Below are 23,440 nucleotides of genomic sequence, written 5' to 3' on the forward strand. Positions count from 1 at the left end.
TTCTACGGTTTATTGGTTGTGAGTGCGTAGGTTTAGTTGTGGGGGGAAAAACATCTAAACTGTCGCAAAAGTATGAATTATTATCTTGGCTTGATTTACTCACAAATGTACTCAGTCTTGCAGTCAAATTGTGGCCTGTTTATGAACGGTAACAGATAAATACACGGGTTTACTTTCTCAAGGAAGAGCGCATAATGTTATGCAGGCACATCACTGACATAGGTAGGTTAACAAATACATAGTTCTAATAGAAATTCCTGGAAAAATGAAGTGAAATTGGATATATTCCAGTGAAACCCCTGCTAATCTCTCACACCACACCAGTGTTCCGCTGTACCTTGGTTGGGAAACACTGGTCAAGTAGAGTAAACCATGCCTTATTTACAGGGGATGTACAACTGACATAAGCATAAAACCATTTTAAATCAATTAATTCTTCTAAAGGAAACAACTGCAATATTTATTGTCATTATATTCAACAACAATTACAATTTACATGAACAATTAGTAGAAGGAATGACATACTGTACCTGCAGTCATAACTGTTTGTGATACAGTATTGTAATGGGGGTTTTTTGGGAGAGGGGGGGGCAAAGCTCTTTACAAGAGAAACAATTGTTTGGCATGTTATTTTTCTTCACATTTAAAAAAGCGCTGCCAGGTATTTATTGTTTTAACATACTTGTACACATAAAATGCTGCATACGTATGTATGTATATATGTGTGTGTTTGTGTGTATATATATATCACTGATATGTTTACGGTTTTGTTTCAGTACTGCGAGTTCAAGTGCAAATGAATGCATCTACAATATGATAAAGTGATAGTGAAATATCAACCAGTTTACTCTCTATGAAGAAGCCTAGTTCAACCGCTGGGACATACACAATATTAATCAATCTTTTTTTTTTCCTAGCAATGTAATGTCAGCAGCATCCCTTTTTGAAAGTTTCAGTCACTTTGTCACAACCAGGAAAAACACTTCACTTGTCTGACTTTTTTTTTTTTAAATAAAAAGTCATCCAAATTTTTGGCATAATGGCTATCTATCATAGTTGAAGACAACAAGCTGTACTCAGACAGCAGTCAACAACACCATTGATGGAAAATGACATTTTTAAAGCTTTAAATCCCAAACAAGAAGTGCAAAGAGACAGAGTAATTAAAGCAACACAGTGACCCAATGTGCACTACAGCCATACTAAATATGCAGCTAAAGTGGGCAGCACCACATGAACAAAGTAAGCGGTGCCCCAAAGTCATCATACCCTTACGCCAATTGGCATTGTAGCAGCATTGCAAAATTGCCAGTTTTCGGTCCCTAACTGCATTTCAGCGCCAGTTTGAGAAGCTTAATGGCTGCCACAGTGCTCCAGTGCAGAGTCAATTTTACGTTATCCAGAGCAAGTTTCCCGAAACAGGATCTGTTTTTGAAAAACCACGCAGCTGAAGACCTTACTATTGCCACCATTGTTGAAAACAGGCAACGTCTATTCAGAGGGTTGCACTGGAGCTGTATATCGTCAAAACTCAAATTTACGCCCCACCTGGGCTTGCTTTTCAAATGAGACATTTGCAATATTAGGTTTGTTTGGGTGCCCACTCACCAAAAAAAGGAAAATAGTAAGAGCATGACCATTTATGTATGAGGAGCACAGTAAAGGCTTGCTTGACAATAAGAACAGTTGAGATGTGCATTGGCCAATAGCCTTCTACCTTTAGTGCAATATACTGGAATACAAATTCTGAAAAGTGACCAACAGTTAAGCGCGAGTTGTATCGTTTTTGGTAAGTGGTGTTATTGTATTACATATCCTGTAAGTCAGGTGAACAAATGTTTTGAGTCCATTAGTATACAATGTCCAAAATGGCGGTAGATGTACAAATGCAGAATTGACTTGTGGCAGAGAAGCTTAAACAGTACAAAAGGTTTCCCACACTTCCCAAAAGTGAATATTCTTCCTTGCTGCATGTTACAGCCATACCTTAATTATGTCCTCTGATCTTGTTTTGTTTTTGTTCTTTTTAACTTGCAAAACTTTATGCTGTGTAGCCTTGAGATACTATTTTTCATTTATTTTCTTTTGTCCCATCTCAACATGACAATGTCTCAAATGTTTGTTTGTTTTTTGCATTTTTCACAATTCCAAGCTTCCCAGGGATCTTAACATCAAAGTAACCTATGAATCAAAGATTATGAACAGATTTTTACAACATTTTTCATGCCATGGAGAAATTGGCTCATTTTAGGGGCGGATCTGTCTAATGCAGTGCGGCGGTCTGCATCCTGCAGTAATTTAAATTGGATCAACCTTAAAATACAGATTACTGACATTTATGGCAACAATGAACAACAAAACAAGCAAGTTGTTTGCTCCAAAGCAATATGCAGAGTTTTGGTTTTTTTTAACCTTGAAATGTTGAGTTCGCTCAGCTTTTTTTTCGTGTAGTGCAGCTAATCATTTAACTTACCAAGAAGCTTAGTGCAGGGTTGGTGAATACATTGATTGGCACCTCTTTTTCGTGACAGTGGGGCAGAAGTGAAGAACAGCTGCCTGACAGACACATATTAAGAAATGTTTCCTTTGGTGTTTAATTTCACACTTGATGACTCGGCTGTGATGTATTATTTTGTCGTTTTATGTGAACTGTTCTGTTGATGGCGGCGCGGGAACCCGCAGCGGCTCCTCTCTCTCTTGTGTTAGAGAGGAAAGAAGTTTCATCTGTGCTGTATGTTGCACATAGAGCACTTTTGACATTAAAGTTGACTTGAACTTGATCTAGGCAGACATTACATTAAAACGTCAATTTTCCATAGTATGTCTCCTTTAAGTCTGTCTCATAATTGTTTGAGTGAATGAAAAATGGCCCAGGGGTGTCATTCTCCTCAGGCCCACCATCATGCAGGTTGCCTTCATTTGCGTTGTCGAAGCTGTTCTTGCCGTGGATCTGTTTGAGGTGCTTGCGGAGCACCGGCTTGTGAGCGAACATCATGTCGCAGTAGTTACAGCGGTGAGGCTTGTCGCCGCTGTGCAGGTTGAGGTGATCCAGTAAAGAGCATTTCTGAGTGAAGGTCTTCCCACAGATCTTACACTGGAAGGGTTTGATGCCGGCGTGGACCCGCATGTGTCGATGCAGGTTGCCCTTCTGCGTGAAAGTCTTGCCACACAGGAGGCACATGAAGAGCTTGTGCATCTTGAGGTGGTTGGCGTATTTTTCCAGCTGTCGGAAGACGCGGCTGCACTTGGGACACTGGTGGTACCACTGCAATGGTTTGTCGTAGTTCCTCTGGTGACCGCTGGGTTTTTCTGCAGGGTTGGACGGAGAAGAGGGGCTGAAGGGGTCGTCTGGCATGCTCGGGGGCGCCGTCATTTCGCTCCCACGACTGTCCACGGTGGAATTGATAAGGGAATGTTGGGGCTCAGGTGAGCGCAGGGCCGCTAGAGAGCTGCTGGGAAAGGTCGCCTCCATAGACTCCACCTTTACTATGCTTATGTCACTCTCTCCCACGTCGTGCCTGGGATGTGCATCGGAGATCTGAGGAGGGGTTTTGGGCTGTATAATGACATCGTCATCATCATCATCGTCATCCTCAGTACTCATATCATCCTCTACGGGCTCCACCTTTTGTATAGTCTGCACCTGGCAGTTCTCATGTTCTCTCAAATCTTCCTCCCTGCCGGCTCTTCTCATCTCACCATCTTCCAGCCTGTGAGGAGGCTGTGGCTTGATGAACTTGTTTAGTGCTTGAGTGCACTGCTCGACAATGTGGCCCATTTGGAGGAAGCTGGCCACTGTCAGGTAATTAACCAGCTCTAGTTCAGGAAACTCAAGTTGGCCCGTGTAGCAGGACAGCAGTAGCTGCTGGCCAACCTTTGCCTCTTGGGTCATGGAGATCTGCACTTCATTGGAGTCCTGCTGAAGGATGAACTGGTCTCTTAGGAAAGACGAACCAGCGGCAAACACCACCTTATGACCGGAGACTTTGAGCTGGTTGATGCGGACTGTGACGTCACAGAAGCGTCGCTGGTGCCGAAGGAGGTTCATCTTCTGTAGCATGGAGTCGCCAAATGTGGCAAAGTGGAACTGCAGGATCACCTGGTTCTGGGCCATCGTGATCTACAGGCGGCAACGATGCACCTGTTGAAAACAAGTATGAACAGCATTGTTGATTTTAGATGCAATGGAAATGTTATTGTGAGAACAAATACATGTTGAATCAAATTAGGTATTTAGTCATATTAAAGCGGTCCGCAAAGTATTCACAGTGCTTCACGATATCTGCATTTTGTTATGTTGCAGCCTCATTCTAAAATGGAATACATGTATTTTTTTCCTCAAACTTCTACACACAACACCCCAAAATGTCAATATGAGAAATGTGTTTCTGAAAACAATGCTAATTTATTTGCAGCCTTAACCAAGAATCTGTGGGAAAGTCAAAATGGTAATGTTAACAATGATGACGTAAAAGATTTGGTGAAGCAAAATATTCCCCACACAAGGCCTCATGTAAGACTAAATTTTTAATATCTGCTTTAAGAATGATGTGTGGTAAATGCATAATGTCTTGCACCAGCCAAAACACCTCAAGCATCAGGTGTTCGGAATTTGCCCATCAAATCTGAAAAAAACAAACAAACAAAAAAATGTGTGTGTATTTTTCCATTGTTATTACCAAATTTAGCGAATCAACCACAGGTAAAATCTTTCTTGAATAAACATATTTTGGAGGTTTTCCAGTCAGGTTTAGAGATGATACATGGCACTGGAGATGTGTGTCTTATTTTTTGGGATCTAACTGCAGCGTTTGATACAGTGGACCCCAGCATTCTGCGGGCTCGTTTGCAACGCCAGGTGGCCATTAGTGGTAGCGCTCTAGAGTAGTTTAGATCCTATTTGGCTGACGGGCCTTTCTGTGTTAGCCTAGGTTGGTCTGATTCACACTCTGTCCCTGTCGTATGGTATTCCACAGGGTTCTATTTTGGGGCTCCTGCTGTTTTCACTGTATTTGCTCTCCTTAGGTTCCACCCTAATAAAACATGGCATTTCCCTCCACTACTATGCAGATGACAGTCAGATCTATGTCCTTCTGATCAAAGAGGATGCGTTCTCCTTAAGACCACGTTTGACCTGTCTGGTGGAAATCAAAGCATGGATGTCACTGAATTTCAGAAATTTCAACAGTGTTTGGTCTCAGTGGTCCTGGTACATTTCACCCTGTTGACCTGGGCTCCGTAGTCCATCCATCCATTCATTTTGCAATCCGCTTATCCTCACAAGGGTCGTGGGGGGTGCTGGAGCCTATCCCAGCTGTCTTCGGGCAGTAGGCGGGGAGACCCCTTGAACCAGTTGGCAGCCAACCGCAGGGCACACAGAGACGAACAACCATCCGCACTCACACCTAGGGACAATTTGGAGTGTTCAATCAGCCTGGCATGCATGTTTTTGGAATGTGGGAGGAAACCGGAGTACCCGGAGAAAACCCACGCAGACCCGGGGAGAACATGCAAACTCCACACAGGGCCGGAGCTGGAATTGCTGCACTGTGAGGTCGACGTGCTAACCACTGGATCACCGGGCTTCGTAGTATCTTATCTAAAGCCAACTGTCTTGAACTTGGGTTTTAAATTGAACAGTGATTTTAAATTGAACTGGCAAATCAATGCTGTTGTTAAATCCAGCTACTTTCATCTTAGGCAGCTGTATAAGGTAAAGCTCTTCCTTTCTCATTGCACTTAGAAATCGTAATTCCTGCCTTTGTGACTTCTCGGCTAGATTTCAAGGCACCAGAGCGCTTGAAGGCTGCTTCAAAATAATCTATGAGAGTCTCAAACACATAAGCTATGAGTTCAACATTCTCCGATGCAAGTTTTAATAAAAGAATGCCTTAACATGATGACAGTCATATTCTTATTGGAACTCTTAACTTCAAGTATGTTTCCTGTAAAAGAAAGTGAGTCCATTGAATTTACAAAATAATACATGCACGTCATGGCGCATGGTCAGGATGGTACCACCTCTGCCTTAATTTGAGCCAGGAAAGATCCTGTAATATCGCTTCAAATCTAAATAAAGGTTATTGTAATCATTATTAATAAGAAGATATGTACCATATACATATATACTTGTACCGACACAATTATACACAATAACAAAATAATACAATACTGGTGATCATAATAATATAACACAGGCAGTATTGTTACAACTCATCAAGATTTTGCACTTTTCCTATACCTCACAAAAATGTTGATTTTATATTTCATTTTCAACCCGTGTATGTTTGGACATTGTTGTAGGTCAATATTCAGTCAGTTCTAAATTTTCACTCCCCATACAGATATACATCAGCTTTGCATTGTTGTCCTCGGGCAATTTATCTTCTAAGTTCACAAGTTCCACTCAAACCAGTCAGCCTCACCCTCTGAAAGCATATTTCAGATCCTGCCCAGAGGTATGTTTTTTCCCCCTCATTTTATACAGTAATTGTACTGTTGTAAATTCCACAAGATGAAACTATTTTAAAAATGTAGGTTGTTGAGGCAGTGCATTTGTATCGTGAAGGTGTCCAACGTTATGATTTGCTCTTACAGATCTTTTTTGCAAACTTCTGAATAATAATTTAAATATGGTAGTACTACAGAGCAGTATAAAATGTGTAATGAATACTGGCTGGGAAATGTTCTACTTTCACCCGGAAGTTAATGCTTTTTGAAAGTTTGGATCTGACATGTTTCATGTGCAGTTTGCAGATTTTATTGTCAACAAGTACCCCAAGGAATATAATCTCCTCTCCTCGTTCTATTTTCTACATCTTCTATTTGCAATTTTACGTGGTTTACAATGTTGACATTTGCAAATACAATTCAATTAGTTTTATTTATAACCTATTGTTATCAGGCTGTTTTTAGGGTCTTTTGGGTGTTTAACTTCGAATTGAGCTCATCACTTGACATTTCAGTCTGCAGGTATCTGCAATTCCACTTGAATAGCGGCTGTATGTACTTTTGACATCGATACATTCTCATGTGTGACACTTGAGACACACGAGTAATGAAAATAAGGCACGTTGCAAGCAAACTACCATTACAATTATACAGGAAATTCAAAGTACTTTGAGGAAGCTTTCCAAATTAAATTTGTGACAGTTTATGAAACATACTGTAGGAAAAGACGTTTTAAAAACTACAGCAGTATTGTAGCTCTTTATAGTACTGTGCCACAAATCATAATTGGTCATTACAGTCCAATGTTTCATTATCGTTATACCCACATAACATGTTCAATTGTGGACATGTTGCCCACGTGAAACGAAAATTCGCTTGTTTAACAAAGTGCCTGCTCGCCATACAAGACACGAGGTGATGCTACGTGCTAACAATGAAGACCGCCAGTGCTCTTCTGCCTCTTGAGCGTTCAGCCGAACCTACTTCCGCATCACGGCAGACCGTAATGCTAACGGCTAAGTGGCTAGCTATTATTGCGTTGAACGCTTGAATGACACAGACACACTCACTGTGGTGTTTGAGGTTGTCGTCTCGTAAACAAAACAGGAGTGGGCAGCTTCTTCCTGGCCTGTCCTACCCGTTCCGGCTGTCGTTAGATCGCTTGTGGCACCCAAAATATTTTCCTCTCAACGTTAAAAGAGCACACCGCCTCCCCCTGCATTGGAGTATCATTGTACACTACAGCAGATTCATTTTGCAAAGTACAAGTACTGTACTGCAGATTCATTCGGACAAGTACAAGTACTGCAGAAGGGTAGCTATGTCATTCACTTGGTGCAAAAACATGGCGAGATTATTGTGCGCACTTTTTACATAAACAAAAAAAGGTTTTTTAAACACAATGTCAAAACATAATGTTACGTTATTATGTATTGAATATTTATCAATAATATATGCTTCTTGTTTTTTTCTGGATTTTAGACAGGGGTTACTCTACTTAAAATGTGCAATTGATTCTTGAAAAGGCATTAATGAATGGATTACAGTGTCATGCAAATAAGCACGTATATTTTTATTGTCCTTCCCATATTCGGTTTGTATTGTCAACGTTGAAAGTAAATGAGTGCTTTAAAATATATCAGCGACAAGGCTGTTACTCAATGCTTAATTCAAATATACAGAGTGAAGAAATGAGAGATGTAGAATGCTGAGAGCATCTATGATTGACGGCAGATGTTGAAATCCATCCAAACTGTTTTGTGTATTAAATGTCTGAATGCGGGCGGCCCGGTAGTCCAGTGGTTAGCACGTCGGCTTCACAGTGCAGAGGTACCGGGTTCGATTCCAGCTCCGGCCTCCCTGTGTGGAGTTTGCATGTTCTCCCCGGGCCTGCGTGGGTTTTCTCCGGGTGCTCCGGTTTCCTCCCACATTCCAAAAAAAAAACATGCATGTCAGGCTGATTGGACGCTCTAAAATTGTCCCTAGGTGTGAGTGTGGGCGTGGATGGTTGTTCGTCTCTGTGTGCCCTGCGATTGGCTGGCAACTGATTCAGGGTGTCCCCCGCCTACTGCCCGAAGACGGCTGGGATAGGCTCCAGCACCCCCCGCGACCCTAGTGAGGATCAAGCGGTTCGGAAAATGGATGGATGGATGGATGTCTGAATGCGAACTTGGATGAAAAGCAACAACAAATACAATTAATTACAAGTAAATAAAAACAATATCACTTTATTCACCACAGTGAATACTCAGCAATGTCCAAAACTGATTGAAGTACTGTGCACAAAATGACACAGTCATTTTTTCTTGAAAAACCTGGAAAATAATTAAAAGTTGATTAAGGCAAGATAAAGAAGTTCATAAAAAAATTTATTTCAGCAAAACAAACAGGGCCAAAAAAAACATGACTAAAACTATCACATAGTTTATGTGATTATAATTCAGTTAATATCAGAACCCGGAATCCCCCATGGTTGCTCATAGCCTGTATTTAATTAAAAACTAAGTGAAGAAGCGAACCCCGCCCAACATATGTAATTCATCTAAAATGTGAATGCTCTTACAAGGTAAACATCTTTCATGCTCACCATCCTTACCAAGTGTAAGTGCATCCAAGCAAAACCGCGAAAGCGATTAGTCCTACTGAGGCAGCAGCACACAGCGAGGACATCTTCACAATATAGGATGTACCTATGAAAAACATAACAGGCTATACACGTATTTGCATTGCAACAAACTCTTACCAGCGCCAAACACCGCAGCGGTGTTAATAATTATTCAAAACAAAGGAACTTAACACTGCTGATACTCTAGCTATGATGGATATTTACTCTATTTCCTTCTGTATTGATGACACATCTTTCAACAACAAAGGCAAATTCTGAGTGCGGGAGTGGAAAAAAACATTTCCCATTCATTTGAATACATTTAAATTGGAAGAAAAATCTTGCAAATCAGATGCTTTTTGCAATGACTAGGGGGAGAAATCATTTTAAAAATTGCTGTCAAATGAAATGTTGTATCAATAGTGCTCACTCATCATCCCAGAATTTTGCCAAAGTCGTAACTACCGCTACCTGTAACTTTAGCCCACAGGACACAGGAGCTTTTTGAATCCTACAACAACAACAAAAAAAAAGAAATAATTTTGAGTCCCTGAGTCCACATATTTCCATTTTTGTACTATCGTTGCACTCACCTTTTTCCACCGACTGACAGTACGCAAGATGATGTAGTAGTTTCTGCCTTTCTTGAGAGGGGCATTGAAAAAACCTCCATAATAGTGACCATCTCCCACAGTAAAATGAATCTCTCTTCCAACATGGCTACTGCGCATCTGAGCTGCAACGTGTCCCTGTGAGGAACCACTTTCATCCGAAGTCTCTTCATTCACAGGAGACGAACAGTCAAACACCAGAATTCCTTCTAGAGGAAGTATGAACACTTGGTAAAAACTGTCAAATGAAAAGATTGAAAACAACGGCTTTGTATTAGATATCAAAAAAATGATAGATGTACACTGCACAGATACAATATGACCGCTTGCGCGCGCTCGTGAGATGTAATTCAAAAACGGTATTAATCATTCTTCGCAAAGAATGAGGAATATTAATTCAACAACATGTTCATTATTGTGGGTGTAGTTTGCATTGGCGTGGAGCTGCTGTGCAGAGTCATTCAAAATTGCGTCATATCTTTAGCAAATATTCCAGATCCTGTTCTCATGAGATTGTGCAAGTGTCACAATAATGTGGCTGGTCGAGGTAAGGATATGCTATTTGTGTTTTATTGGGCACATTATTATAAACATTTAGTCCTTTAAGGGACAGCGGTTACGACAGTGGACATCTTATCATGTTATCAGGTTACATTGTGCATGAAAGGGTTAAATTTCATTTACCACAAAACCACCATGTACAGTTCAGGTCTGTCTTTTTTTATTTTTATTTTTTTACCTTATTGGGTCAAGAGTACTCGGTGATCTGCGAAACATCAGAGTTGGTACAGGAGTCTCATATTCTCTGTAGTGGACATCTGGTACTGCAGGTGCTGTCAAGGTGCCATGTGTATAAATATTACATGATCTCATTTTTTCCATATCACTAGTTATTGGTACAGTGTTTCCAGTTCCAAAATAATTAGACCATTAATGCAGAAAAAACACAAGAATTTGTTCGGGAATAGCTCAGTATGTTAAACACAAAATTTTGTTTGAATTGGACGAAGGATTAGAGTTAGGAGGCCATGGGGGGAGGGGGGGGAGGTCGAAACACAAGAAATGTTAAGATAAAATACATTTTTCTGTTATTAAAAACAACAAAACTAACTACACTCAAAAAAAAAAAAAAGAAATCGCAACAAAAAATCGCTGTCTGAATTGAACAGTTCAACTGAAATGAAAGAGGGAGTTTGCAGTTGACAAAAACAAACACGTTTTGTCACACGAAAACTGTTTGTGTGACCTGACGGTGGACTATTATTAAACGGACCTTTGAAAAAAAGAAATTCTGGCCTCATTTTATGTCTATAATTTAGATGTTATCATTATTTTAAAACCGACGCCATGTGAGGAGAACTAGCCAATCAGATTGTGGAGACAGTGCATGATCGATCTATCTATCTATCTATCTATCTATCTATCTATCTATCTATCTATCTATCTATCTATCTATCTATCTATCTATCTATCTATCTATCCATCTATCTATCTATCTATCTAGCCCCTGAGAGGACAAGATGAAAGAATTCGGTGCTACAACCCTGTCAGTGATACCTGTCAAACTGGTGTTAATAGTGATGGTGGCTGTGAATCCAGCAGACACTGCAGTGATAAAGATGCTGTAGTTTGTGGCTGGAAGCAGGTTGAGACAGACCTCCACTAAGTCCGCCTTAGAACTCAGAAACTGCTTCCTTTTGTCAAAAAAGGCCCTCTCATAGTCTCTGGATCCTATGTAGATCACCTACGATTGAAAGGTTACAATTCATTTACTTTGGCATCAGCAGCGGTTATAATTTTCTGAACAGATTGTTAATGGGAGGGGGTGGAGGTGGGGTGAGGGGGGGGGGGTTATGAATGCTCACATTTATCTGAGATAACCATATGATCAGCAGTGTGTACATACTTTTGCATTACCTTGTACATTTCTGTTTCCTCATCATACGTCTCTGCACTCCAATGCAAACATTTTTCATTCCAAACAAACAGTTGATTGATGGGCGGCTTGATTTCTGTGAGCAATGTCAGAACAACCACAGTTTTACTTCCCCTTTGAAGGGTCGCTAAAACTTAAACGGTACCAGATGTACAATCCTTTGTTGAACTTTGAGAACCAAACACCACATAAATGGCTCACCGATGCATTGAAGCGTAGCTGTCTGCCACACGCCAGAGCTGCTGCACATGGAGACATTGTTGCCCCTCCAGCTGTGATAGCCATTCACACAGCGATGGATCACGACACTTCTGTTATGAAAGACCACCTCTGAGTGGGCAAGGATGGGGACCGGGCCACATTTTGCTGGGAAAACAATGACACTCATTAATCACATCTTGCAGCAAAAAAAAAAAAAAAAAAAATCTTCGCCACATCGTGAGTCAATTACTGTTCTCCTCTGTGAAAGATCAGAATAATGAAAACAGATGAAACAAAAAGAAAAGTGTATTTCTAATGCTCGCAAACAGGAAGTGTTCCGCGCACAATTTGTCAAATTGTCACTTGATTAAACAATATGAAACTGAATGCAACAACAAAATAATGTATTTTGATCGATTTTGATGGTTTACTGCAGCTGCTGCTACAAAAAAAAGCCACTCCTGGTGAAAATAATGTTGAACTAAAATATCCACACCGACCAACCAAAGAAAATCACCAGAAAGAGAAACGTTTTCGACTACTTTAATTGAATCGTTTACCTAGATGTGAGACGTGAAAAATGAGAACAGCCTTCACTATGATGCATTTACTGATTTACACTGTGGGAAAACTCCAACCACATCAAAAGCATGTGTTCAATAAAAACTTGATTCTAACTTGCCTTTACTGTGTGAATACTTGAAATCTCAAAAGAATGCACGAGATGAATAGATCCTGCATATATTTGTAAAAGGACACTCAACTTAATTGCTATACCTTTGCAACGTAATGATACGTTGGCCCACTCGCCTGATGTTAGACATGTGGAAATATTATCTCCACTCTCCTGGTAATATCCATCCACGCACTCATACAGGGCAACACTGCCAGGACTAGTGGAGCGGTCCCACAGGAGGTTAGTATGGGGGAGGGTTTGTGGGGAGCCGCATGTCATTTCTGCACACAGACAACAATGAATGAGACAAAAGCATATCTGGCAACTAGCTTCAACGCTCATGATTTGAGGACCCCCCAACTGACATGAATGTGCAACTGTTGTAATATTTCATTTGGACATTAATCGTTATAGTTACAAAACTCGACCCCAAGAAACAAATAAATACATTCAGTTCTGATCTTCAAACATTGCACCTTCACACCAAAGGTCAATTTCCTCCCACAGTCCATTCTGTCCACATGCCGAGAAGTTCCTCACACCCTTTGTGTCATATCCTTCATCACACTTGTAAATAACCACGCTGCCAACATGTGACGTGCCATCCCACAGTCTTTTAGTGTGTGGTTTCAAAACAGGATCCTGACATTTTATTTCTACAACAAAAAAGATGGCAACTCATTACATGTCAGGAGTTAAGCTAAAACTGACATCACATCTTACTTAACACTGATTAGGAATCACCATTTTCAGCATTATCACCTTGGCAGCGCAGAGAGGGCTTGTCCCATTTTCCAGCGTCAGTACATACAGTTTTATTTATTTCTCCAACACTGTAATATCCAGATTGACACTGATAAGCAACCTGAGAGCCCACAGTGGAGATGCGGTCCCATAACAGGAGTGAATGAGAGATGTCAGGAGGAGAGCCACAGTCAACTTCTACAGAGATGAACAATAACATTTTTTGAATGTGACATCGTTTGTGCCAGACCAATTAGTGCAAATCTCTGTCATTACCTTTGCATGAAATGTTTGGCTTTGTCCAGGTACCATTGGATGTGCACAGTGATACGGCATTGCCCTCACTGTGATGAAATCCTTGTTTACAATAGTAGTTAACCACACTTCCGGTGGTGGAACTGCCATTCCACATATGTCCAGTGTGTGGCACTGTATGGGGTTTTCCGCATGATATCTCTTGGAAGATTCAGGCAGTTACACACATTTAGTTACATTGAGACCATAACGCCCTAAACACATAACATACCACATTCTGTGTTTTTTTTTTGGGTTTTTTTGTCTGTTTTATGTCACTTGCCCTCATTGGGGTGTGGTGATGCGTTTGAGATGGAGCCGATCAAATTTCACTTTAGGTGAGAGACACTCAAATATAGCTATGTACAGTATAATACAGTAATGACTATTAACATCTATGGACAATTGAGAGTCTTCAATGAAGCAAACATGCATGTTTTTGAGACTGGGGAGGAGTCACGCAAGCACGGGTAGAACATACAAGCTGGAAGGCCGGAACCTAAATTTAAACACCAACCCTCCCAGCTGTGAAGAAGACATTCAAAGCAGTTGGTCACCGTGCTGCCGATATTTATACAGTTCTTTGCAAAATACATAGCTGACCATAAAATGTGCTGGTTTTAGCAAAAAAGGTAAATCCATAATCTGCAGGTACAGTCAAACCTCGGTTTTCGAACGTCTCGGTTGTCGACCAATTCGGTTTTCGACCAAAAATGTGGATTTTTTTAAGCCTCGGATGACGAACAAATTTCGGTTTTCGAACAGCTTTCTGGAATGGATTATGGATGAAAACCGAGGTTTGACTGTAATTAGCGTCATCCCCAAAATATATTTTTAATGTACTGTAATTTCCAATGGGGGCCACAAAATGGTGGATAAGAACTACTTTTGTCTAAATGAAGTTTCTCAACTCACTTCAACAGGTCCTTGGCGCCAAGATGACAACAGATGGCACCAAAGCAATGTAAAAAAAAAATACTCAGAGACTATAAAAGGATTTTTCCAAAGCCGAACTGTTGCCCAGAGTTTTACTTGTGTTTGTCCGTGTGTTTGTTAGCAAACTCGCCACTTCCTGGTTCATGGTGGATCACAAACTGATGGGAACATCATTTGGACTCTGGGGGGGTTTAGATGTTCCAATGACTGTCGTGACTCAAACGGTGAAAATAATTTCCTGCATGTGAAATTGACTGCTCTATAAAAAGGAATTAAAAACAATCTAAGAGCGGGCGAAGATGGGATGAGATAGTGCACAAGTGATTTTGTCTAGTTTTGCTTTGTGGTGCAGTCTGGAATACAGTTCAGGCCATCAATGTTCAACGAATTGGTGATGGAACCTGTGTGCCAGCCCTTTGCCTCATCTACTGACCCCACCCGCTGCATACATTGAAACACAGTGACCCCACTAAATTCCCATTTGCAGATGCGCACTCGGCTGACTTAAGGTTATTCTGTACGACTTCATACAACGGCCAGAGAGGAACAGGCTTTCGAGTCACACGAAAAAAAAAAAAATCTACAAGAAGAGTTAGTGTACCTTGGCAAAGCATAGACGCGCCCTCCCACTGCCCTGCAGTGGTGCAGCTGAAGACACTGCCGGGTCCAATGTTATGATAGCCCGAGTTACATTGATACAGCACCTCCGTGCCCACCCTTGAACTCTGATTCCATAGCATGCGTGAGTGAAGGAAGGTGGGAGGAGAGCCACAGTCAATCGCTGAGAGGCAAGACAGTGACACGTGGCATGAAATCACTTCATTGAGTCGACCGCAATTCATGAACATGAAAACCGATAACTGAAAACGGATTAAATCAAACATATTGAGTAGATTCCATAATCCAACTTCATGGACAATTAGACCACTCTGGCTAACATACAAAGGTCATAATCATAAGTGAATGAATTGATGCCAAAAATAAAAACGCGGGTGTTTGCATGCAATAGAACCAATATGAATTGCGAATTGGCTCTTTTGCACGTGGTTCGTTACCTTCACAAATCATAGAGAGCCCACGCCACAGTCCGTCAGCGCCACATATTGAGGTGTTGTTTCCACTCCTCCACAGAAAGCCTTTGTCACACTCAAATGTGGCCACGCTGCCAAATGTTGTTCCTGTTGCTGACAACAGTACCATGTTCTGTGATGTTGGCTGGCCACAGTCCACCACTGAATTGGGAGATACGCTGTAGTCAAACACACTTTCAAGTCTCTTGGTCACATCGGATCATAATTGACACCCTCACACGAATTGCAACAAGTTTGAAAAATGCAATTTGACCTTGACACGAAGCCTGGCCTTCGTGAGGGTGAAATGATTCGGTCCCATTGTGGACTTGATATCCCAGCTGACAGCTGCAGTCAAAACTGCCATCCAGGTTCCTGCACTGACCTCCTTCTCCGCAAATCCCCACCACGCTGCACTCATCCATGTCTGCATAGCCAATAGGAAACAAGCATGTTACTCAACATTCACCTTGCTAGCCTTTAACCGGCAACGCCCGATACAGCCTGTGATATTAGTTGAATGTAGAAAGGGGATTACTCCAGTGCAGGATTTAATTTCTTACATTGAAAACTGTGAATGTGACACACGAGGTTGACTTTTCACTTCATAGTTGACGTCAATGAATTTACCCTGGCAGTGTGTTCCATCATTTGGAATGAAGACTGCCATGTTATTGGAAGCCGTGTATCCAGCCAGACAGGTGCAGTAGTAGCTGCCGTATGTATTGTGGCATCTTGTGTGCTGCCCACAGATCTTCGTGACTCCTATCTGACACTCGTCTTTATCTAGACGCAACAAAACCAGAATGGGCCTTAGTATCAGTTACAATTGAGTGAGATTAAATACAGGAGTTAAAACAAAAAAGAAAAGCTTTTACTGATGTCGTAATGCTTGTTTTTGATTTGACACTGCAAAGAGGCATTCATGTTTATCACATGTTCACTTCAATAATGATAAGGATATACAGTATCGCAATCCTGCTTCGACAGATCACACAAACTTATTTACAGTAAATTAACTTTATACTTCTTATTATTCCCTTTTCAGACATGTTAAGTTAATACGCTGTTGTAGGTTGTTTTTTTTTTGGTGTGTGTGTTTTTACTGTGCCCTGCCATTGGCTGGCAAGCAATTCAGAGCCGACTGCCCGAAAACCGCTGGGACGGGCTCCAGCATACCCTCGACCCTTTCATTCATTATTGTGGTTTTGGTTTTCAGCGGAGTAGAATTTAAACGCACTAAATTTTTAGGGAAACTATTCTCATTCCACAGTTGCGGAACTAAATACCTGTACTTCAAGTTATGTCTTGAGACTGGGATGACATTCTCAGCCAATACACCACTACCAACCTTAATTATGAAATCTCATAATTATCATTGCAATCATCTCTAATGATGCCGCTGAAAATTGATATTTCTTTTGATAAATCTCTTTCATTCAATCTCATAATTCTCTTACATGATTATGTTTCCACATGACAATGATTCCATATTTGCAAATATGCTATAAATATGTTAAAAGGACTCCATACCAATATACTGTACTGTATGTATGGTTAACTTGTACACCGAATGTCAAAAATTCCTGTAAAAGTGCAAAGCAGTAATAACTTGATACAATGTCATTTTTAGCTTATTAGGATTTAGATGTTCGATTTGCAGTGAACATTTTGTAATGTAATAACTGAACTGAGTGCACATGGAGTGTGGTTGCACTATTACACGCGCTTTGCTTGTGTAACCGGCACATTTTGACACTGTGAAATAAATCATTGTAAATTCAACATTACCGGCATTTCAAATTCCTTGAGCCAATAGAAAGCTTTGAACTTGGAACTAGAAACACTTGCATGAAAAAAAGAAAAGGATATTTTTCATGATGCATCGTTCCTACCTTGGCAAAAGGATCTTCCATTTCCTACAAAGCCATACTTGCAGTTACAAACTTTTCCAGAGTTATCAGGCTTGTCATCGCATGTGGCGTTCACATGGCAGCTCGAGCACACATCTGGAGCGTTTGCAGCCGCTGGCGCCACTGAGAGGGGAGAGAGCACCTGTCACTCGCACCCTTTTCTTGGAGACTTTGTATGAAACATTGCACAATCCTCAAAAAAAGCAGTGTTGCACGAATACGCTCACCTGAACACGCACCACAAAGAAGAAGAATCACAAACACAGTTGTGCTTCTCTCGTCCATCTTCTGCTTAATGACTCCTTGTTGTGGTCTTCATTTCATGAGAAAGTCATCCTTCTCTTTCCCACTTCTTGTTTCATTTTGAACTTTTGTACTGAGAGCGCCCTAAGGACACTGCAGAACTGAGATAAAGTTGGGGATATTCAAAATTGCCAGCTGTACTCTTTGGCGGTTTTGCGGTCAAATAAAATATGATATGTTGACACATTCGGTTGCACTTCACATGCGATACAATCATGGCATCTTGCACACCCCCGGTGTGGAAGTTGATAACAGGCAAATTCTCACAATTTGGCAATTTCATCCATCATTTAGGAAACCGTTGAAACCACTGCTACTGAACTGGAAAACTTCAAACATGAACATGCTGGATTTAAAAAAAAAACAACATGTGGTCAATAAAGACGAATACCACTGCTCGGGGAGCCATAAATGGACGGAAAAATACCTGAGTGCGGTTTACCTGATAGCCTTTTAACCTTGTGACGCAAATATACCTCACACAACTGTCTGTCATTAGACTTGATAGTAAATGGATGTGTCAAGCTATGAGGGTGTGTTATATTGACAAGGGTTTTTTTTTTGTGGGGGCGGGGGGGGGGGGGTCTGATGATGTGCAGTGGGAAGGGGAGATAAGTCACACGAACTGCTATCTCCCCATTCAGTTGAGTGTTCCTAACTGGCGTCTGTCACTCAAACCAGTAAGCCAGTGCCTCATTTCATTACCATGTTGTTCAGGACTGATTAAGCCCACAGTCTACGCAACTTTGAGAACGTATAAATAACCACCCAAGAGCACTGACAAAAACATTCGCAAATCAACTATGATTCCCCTGTTAAGTGTGCCTTTTAAGTCAGAAACGGCATCACGCCCATCATGTCCCATTGAGTACAGAATGACGAAGTTAATACCATCTTGCTGAATAGGCTGTATTATTTCAGCCATCATAAAAAAAAAATTAGGTGAATAATGTTTCGTTGTACTGATATATTCTTATAATTTGAATTGAAAAAGTCCATGCAATTGATCAGGTTCATGGGGAGCTGGAGCCTATCACAATTGATTCTGGGCGAAAGGCGAACTACACCCTGGACTGGTCGCTAGTAAGTCTCGTGGCACGCATACAAAAAGACAAACATTAACACGCTCACATTCATGTCAAAAAGAGGGAAGTGAATGTCAACACCATCAGTGCCATCCATTTGAGTACACAGTTTCTGTTGGCCTGCCTCGTATTCTAATCAAATCAAACAGAGCCCACATCAAAAGTTAACAAGCTCAAACAGAGCACAGTATTTTTTAAATTATAAATAAGAATATAATGCAGTCCCAGGTTACAAGATTTCACACTTTTTCATCCATTCATCCATTTTCGGATCTGCTTATCCTCACAAGGGTGTGCTGGAGCCTGTCCCAGCCGTCTTCGGGCAGTTGGCGGGGGACACCCTGGACTGGTTGCCACCCAATCGCAGGGCACACATAGACAAACAGCCAATCCGCGCTCATACTCACACCTAAGGACAATTTAGAGTGCTCCATTAATCTGGCCTGTTTCAAGAGTTTGTTTTAAAAAAAAAAAAATCCACAATTCCAAAGCAATGTCTGATGATTTTCATAGTTTAATTTCATTACATTTTTAGTCATTACTTTTGTGATATTCAAGTTACTTCTGTGACCACTCCCCCCCCCCCACCCTCATGTATGGTCACAAGCCTTGAGTTGTGACCGAAAGAACAAATATCACAGACACAAGCAGCAGAAATGCGCTTCCCTGTAGGGTGTCTTGACTCTTCCTGAAAGATAAAGGTGAGAAGCTTTGTCATCCAGGAAGGGTTCAGAGTGGAGTTGCTGCTGCTGTTGCTGTTGAGCAACCTCCTACTGGCTCCCAAAGCGGCTCCTAAAGTATAAGATATCCTTTATTTGTCCCCAGTGTGGGACAAATAAAGGATATCTTATCTTATCTTAAAGCCGCAGCGACCCGGGTACCTGCAGACCCAGTTGTCGGCTGTTGACTGGGAACTGTTCGTAGCCCGAAGGCACGCCCAACACCGCTTGGAGGTCGTTCCCGAGTTGGGCTGGGGTTGCTGCTTTTCTGCATACATAGGAGCCAGATGAGGTGATGATGTGGTGTCGATGTAAAAACGGAAGGTTTACAAAATGTATTTAGCTCTGTCCGTCTGAATTTTAAATTTTCACTGCAAAATCGACAACAATGCCACAATGTTTTTTTCTATTTTTTCTCACCAGCTTTTGAAACATTTTTTGTATTCCGCCAGAGAAATACAAAAAAACAGATTCATTGTGGTTAGAACAAAGGTGACATTTTTATTTGGATCACATTACAAATTGTATTTATACCAAACGTTGGACCCTTTTCCTGTCATTTGTCCTGATTGCTTTAAATATGTGCTCTCGGGATTACTTCGGTGCACCTCCTGAGACTGTCAGTCATAGAATGGCGCAGTAGCAGCAATGTTGACTTTGCCGTGAAGTCTTGTGCTCAGGAAGCGGCTCTTCAGAAGGCGACGATTCACCCTTCCAGTGGCACCCCAGGACGCTGGAAGTGTTTACCAATCTTCCACACACCAGGTCCGCGGCTTTCCCATCCATGACGGTCAAGTTATTCACCGTTTTCTCTCTTAGGGACATGTCGCCATCATCATCGTCATCTATCAGCACAAACTCCTTCAGATAAACCATTGTCACCCCATAAAGGCTGTGATTCTCTCCTTGTTCCTCCAAGGTGTGCCCGTCAACAAAGTTCAGAGTGGAGGTCTCGGTCAGGGTCTCTGGTGGGTCTGTGGAATTGTCTTCTGGACCTGAATAGGCCTGTGTGCTGGAATTCACAGTCCACATGGAGATCCTTTGAGCGTTGGTTTCCCTCATACTGAACTTTTGCTCAGTGCTGTTGCATGATGTATTGTCTCCGTTTGTGATCTGCTCCTTCATGGTGTGAGAGCCATTGCCTGCAGCGTGGCCATTTTCAGAATGCATCTTAAAAGCCACCTTCTGGTCGTCATGGTACACTCGCAGACTGCTGCACCCTGGTGGCGAAGAGAGGGGGTTGCTGGGAGACTCCGCTTTTCCGAGTGTCTTCATGTCATTATTTTGCCTCAACACTGCAAAAGGTCAGAAAAATGAGAACAAGTAGATTGTTGACACTTTAAATAGCAGTCCAAGACAAAAACGCACCGGGTGGATTTTTTTGTTGTTGTAAATCTCTCTCTTTTTTTTTTTTTTAACAATACAACTGCAGGCTCACTACTGTTCAAGACCTGAAATCAAGTCCTCAAACTGTTACTCAGAGAGTAACTGTCTCAGGGTATGTCAGAGGATATACATTGTACATTTGAGCTACACTTTTATGTGTGTCCCCAAATATATTTTTTGGCACTCTTGCCCACTTGATTATTATAATTTTGAGACCTACTTTCTGGACTTCAGGTTACATTTAGGGCCAACAGAAGATTATACCTCGTTGAACAGACACGGACATCAATTGCTGTCCCATTTCTCAAGGTGTGCAAGGGAGCAGAAACACTGCCAACGACCTGCAATTACTTTGGTAAACATGGATCCATGTGAGTGATGCTTACAAAGTTGCCAACTACTCATTAACATTGGTTTGCGAAATGTCAGATTTATATATTTTTATTTCTTCAAGTCGCTGGATACGGAAGTCACTAAATTACTTTTCAAATATTTCCAACACATACAGTAAATGATTTTCTCAACACGTGCACTAGTACAATTCAATGAGATTCAAGAGTTGTGTCAAACATCCTTTCTTTCGAAAGATAATGTTCACTTTGGTGATGCGAGAGAAGACAATTCAGTTATTTTCACACTGCCTACTATATTACATTTTGAGGTGCAAAGCGATATCTTTTAAAAAGATATTTACCGTTGTCATTGTTGGGGCAACATATTTCATGGTGATGCATTGCCCTTTTATTCTGATCCAAACTCCAGAATTATAAATTGATAACATTTATCACAACTTTAACGCATTGATTTTGTGATCAGTTAACACTATCCATTCACCTCAAGAGCCGTGAGCATTTTTTCGGTGTTATTTTATGAATACTTGCAATCTCCTCATTAGGACATGAGAAGGAGAACAAACTGTCATTTACTACTGGCCTCTCAAAATGAATAAATGGTACTGGTACTCTTGCGAGGCAAAAATAACTTGGCTCCCGAAGGATGACCTCTTTAAAAATGGAGTCAGTTGAACTCCAGCAAAGTGAGAAATAACGGAGGCATTCGTTCCAGCCATGACACGCCAACATAATGCTGTATATGTTTTTGTGCTTCACGTTTGACACGAGACCACTTTCAATTGTGCATGCTAAAAGCGCAGCAGTCTGTGACAGAGCACAGCACTGACCTTCTTTCACTTGACTGACTAGTAGGGATGACAGAATCAGGACTCTATGAATAAATGATGACAACCATGTACATGTTCAAGCTTGCTCATCTCCACCTTGTGGTTATGGCTGAGCGATAATAGCTGGAAACCAAAAAATGATTTCAACACGCTCAACGCATCACTTTATCAGTTTGACTTCTCCAAATCCGTTTTTGTTTTGGGATGAAATTCAAGAAGCTTTGATGGCACCAAGGCGTGACATTTTCTGCCTGTCTACCACTGTCCTTTCATAGTAATAAATCTAGCAAATGATATTTTTAAGTACCATGATGAGCATCTTGAGATTTTGTAGAAAGTTTATAAATGTATTACAACTTTGACAACATTTTTCATGAACCAGCATGCAAATGTTTCTCAAAAAACAATTTCTAACAGTTTCAGAAAAATACAATTGCAATTTACAAATATTAGAAAGTTTACCATATTCATTTTAAAAATCAATGTAGGAAATAATCTTGTGAAATCTAGTTTACAAAAAGTGAAACAAATTTGTGGAGATATCAACAAAATAACATAAGCCTTGCATTTCCTTACCTTTGCCCTGAAGTCCTTCCCAGCAGTTTTTTTTGCCTAAAAATTCATTTTTAAAAAAATCACATGGCACAGGAGGGAGTGTGGTGTGCAGCTCTTGCAGCACAAATAACGACCATCACTTTCTCATCTAGGCAACGGAGATCGTCTGTACCCGCCCTCACTTCATCTCATATACAACCAAATGATGGACGAATGAAATAAACATGCGCGCACGCACACACACGCACACGCACGCACACACGCACGCACACGCACACACACACGCACACACACACACGCACACACTGTAGTTCCACTGAGACTTTTTTTTTTTGCAATATACACTGCAAGAACAAATTTGGGGACAAATGCTGAAAAACATACTGTTGAATCAAATGAGCGTGAGGGAAAAACACATTTGCCTGGTCATGCATTAACTACGGATGCCTATTTTCCACCGGTAACAGATGTCACCAATCGGTGTCCCTCAAGTGAAACACTACAAATGTTCATATTGGGATATCATTAACTACACTGTATATAAACATTGACATATCAAATCAATCAACCACATTTGTGTGGGCTCCAAAAAACAAACCCGTGGAGCACTTTTCCCAAATTTTATCTGGTCTGTTATTTGCTTTTGAATCCAGTCGTGGTGGCAGCCGGACTTCTGACTGCTTACGATTAAGCTGTCCTTTCAAACTAGGCAGCATATTAGCCACTCTTATATCACAAGACAGAGTTCAAATCTTTAGCTGCCTGTTTGTATATGT

General features: G+C 41.1%; 3 protein-coding genes across 7 annotated transcripts; all 3 read right to left on the bottom strand.

The window, feature by feature from the left end:
* Window positions 1-154: 154 nt before the first annotated feature.
* Window positions 155-7,607, bottom strand: zbtb26 (zinc finger and BTB domain containing 26). The gene is made up of 2 exons (XM_086112369.1): window positions 7,521-7,607; window positions 155-4,141 (listed from the first exon to the last, which is right to left on the bottom strand). Exon 2 carries the CDS (start codon window positions 4,112-4,114, stop codon window positions 2,798-2,800), a length of 1,317 nt encoding a protein of 438 aa, XP_085968495.1. The 5' UTR covers window positions 4,115-4,141; window positions 7,521-7,607; the 3' UTR covers window positions 155-2,797.
* Window positions 7,608-8,662: 1,055 nt separating this feature from the next.
* susd1 (sushi domain containing 1) lies at window positions 8,663-18,225 on the bottom strand. Of its 5 annotated transcripts, XM_086112360.1 has the most exons (19): window positions 18,182-18,216; window positions 17,664-18,085; window positions 17,419-17,559; window positions 16,154-16,309; window positions 15,798-15,950; window positions 15,509-15,685; window positions 15,055-15,234; window positions 13,500-13,679; window positions 13,224-13,421; window positions 12,956-13,135; window positions 12,581-12,760; window positions 11,804-11,968; window positions 11,584-11,678; window positions 11,224-11,410; window positions 10,406-10,499; window positions 9,649-9,904; window positions 9,527-9,566; window positions 9,047-9,140; window positions 8,663-8,765 (listed from the first exon to the last, which is right to left on the bottom strand). In XM_086112360.1, exons 2-19 carry the CDS (start codon window positions 17,719-17,721, stop codon window positions 8,747-8,749), a joined length of 2,553 nt encoding a protein of 850 aa, XP_085968486.1. In that variant the 5' UTR covers window positions 17,722-18,085; window positions 18,182-18,216; the 3' UTR covers window positions 8,663-8,746. The 5 variants fall into 5 exon arrangements, with proteins under 5 accessions (XP_085968486.1, XP_085968487.1, XP_085968488.1 ...); XM_086112361.1 differs by having other exon boundaries at window positions 17,676-18,225; XM_086112362.1 differs by having other exon boundaries at window positions 13,242-13,421; window positions 17,664-18,225.
* A 1,821-nt stretch (window positions 18,226-20,046) lies between these two features.
* LOC147204679 (uncharacterized) lies at window positions 20,047-23,421 on the bottom strand. The gene is made up of 2 exons (XM_086111742.1): window positions 22,686-23,421; window positions 20,047-20,838 (listed from the first exon to the last, which is right to left on the bottom strand). Exon 2 carries the CDS (start codon window positions 20,816-20,818, stop codon window positions 20,168-20,170), a length of 651 nt encoding a protein of 216 aa, XP_085967868.1. The 5' UTR covers window positions 20,819-20,838; window positions 22,686-23,421; the 3' UTR covers window positions 20,047-20,167.
* Window positions 23,422-23,440: the final 19 nt, after the last annotated feature.

This window comes from Hippocampus guttulatus, chromosome 5 (genome assembly GCF_054856545.1).
Source record: "Hippocampus guttulatus isolate MCC_2025c chromosome 5, RoL_Hgut_1.0, whole genome shotgun sequence".
Taxonomy (NCBI): Eukaryota; Metazoa; Chordata; class Actinopteri; order Syngnathiformes; family Syngnathidae; genus Hippocampus; species Hippocampus guttulatus.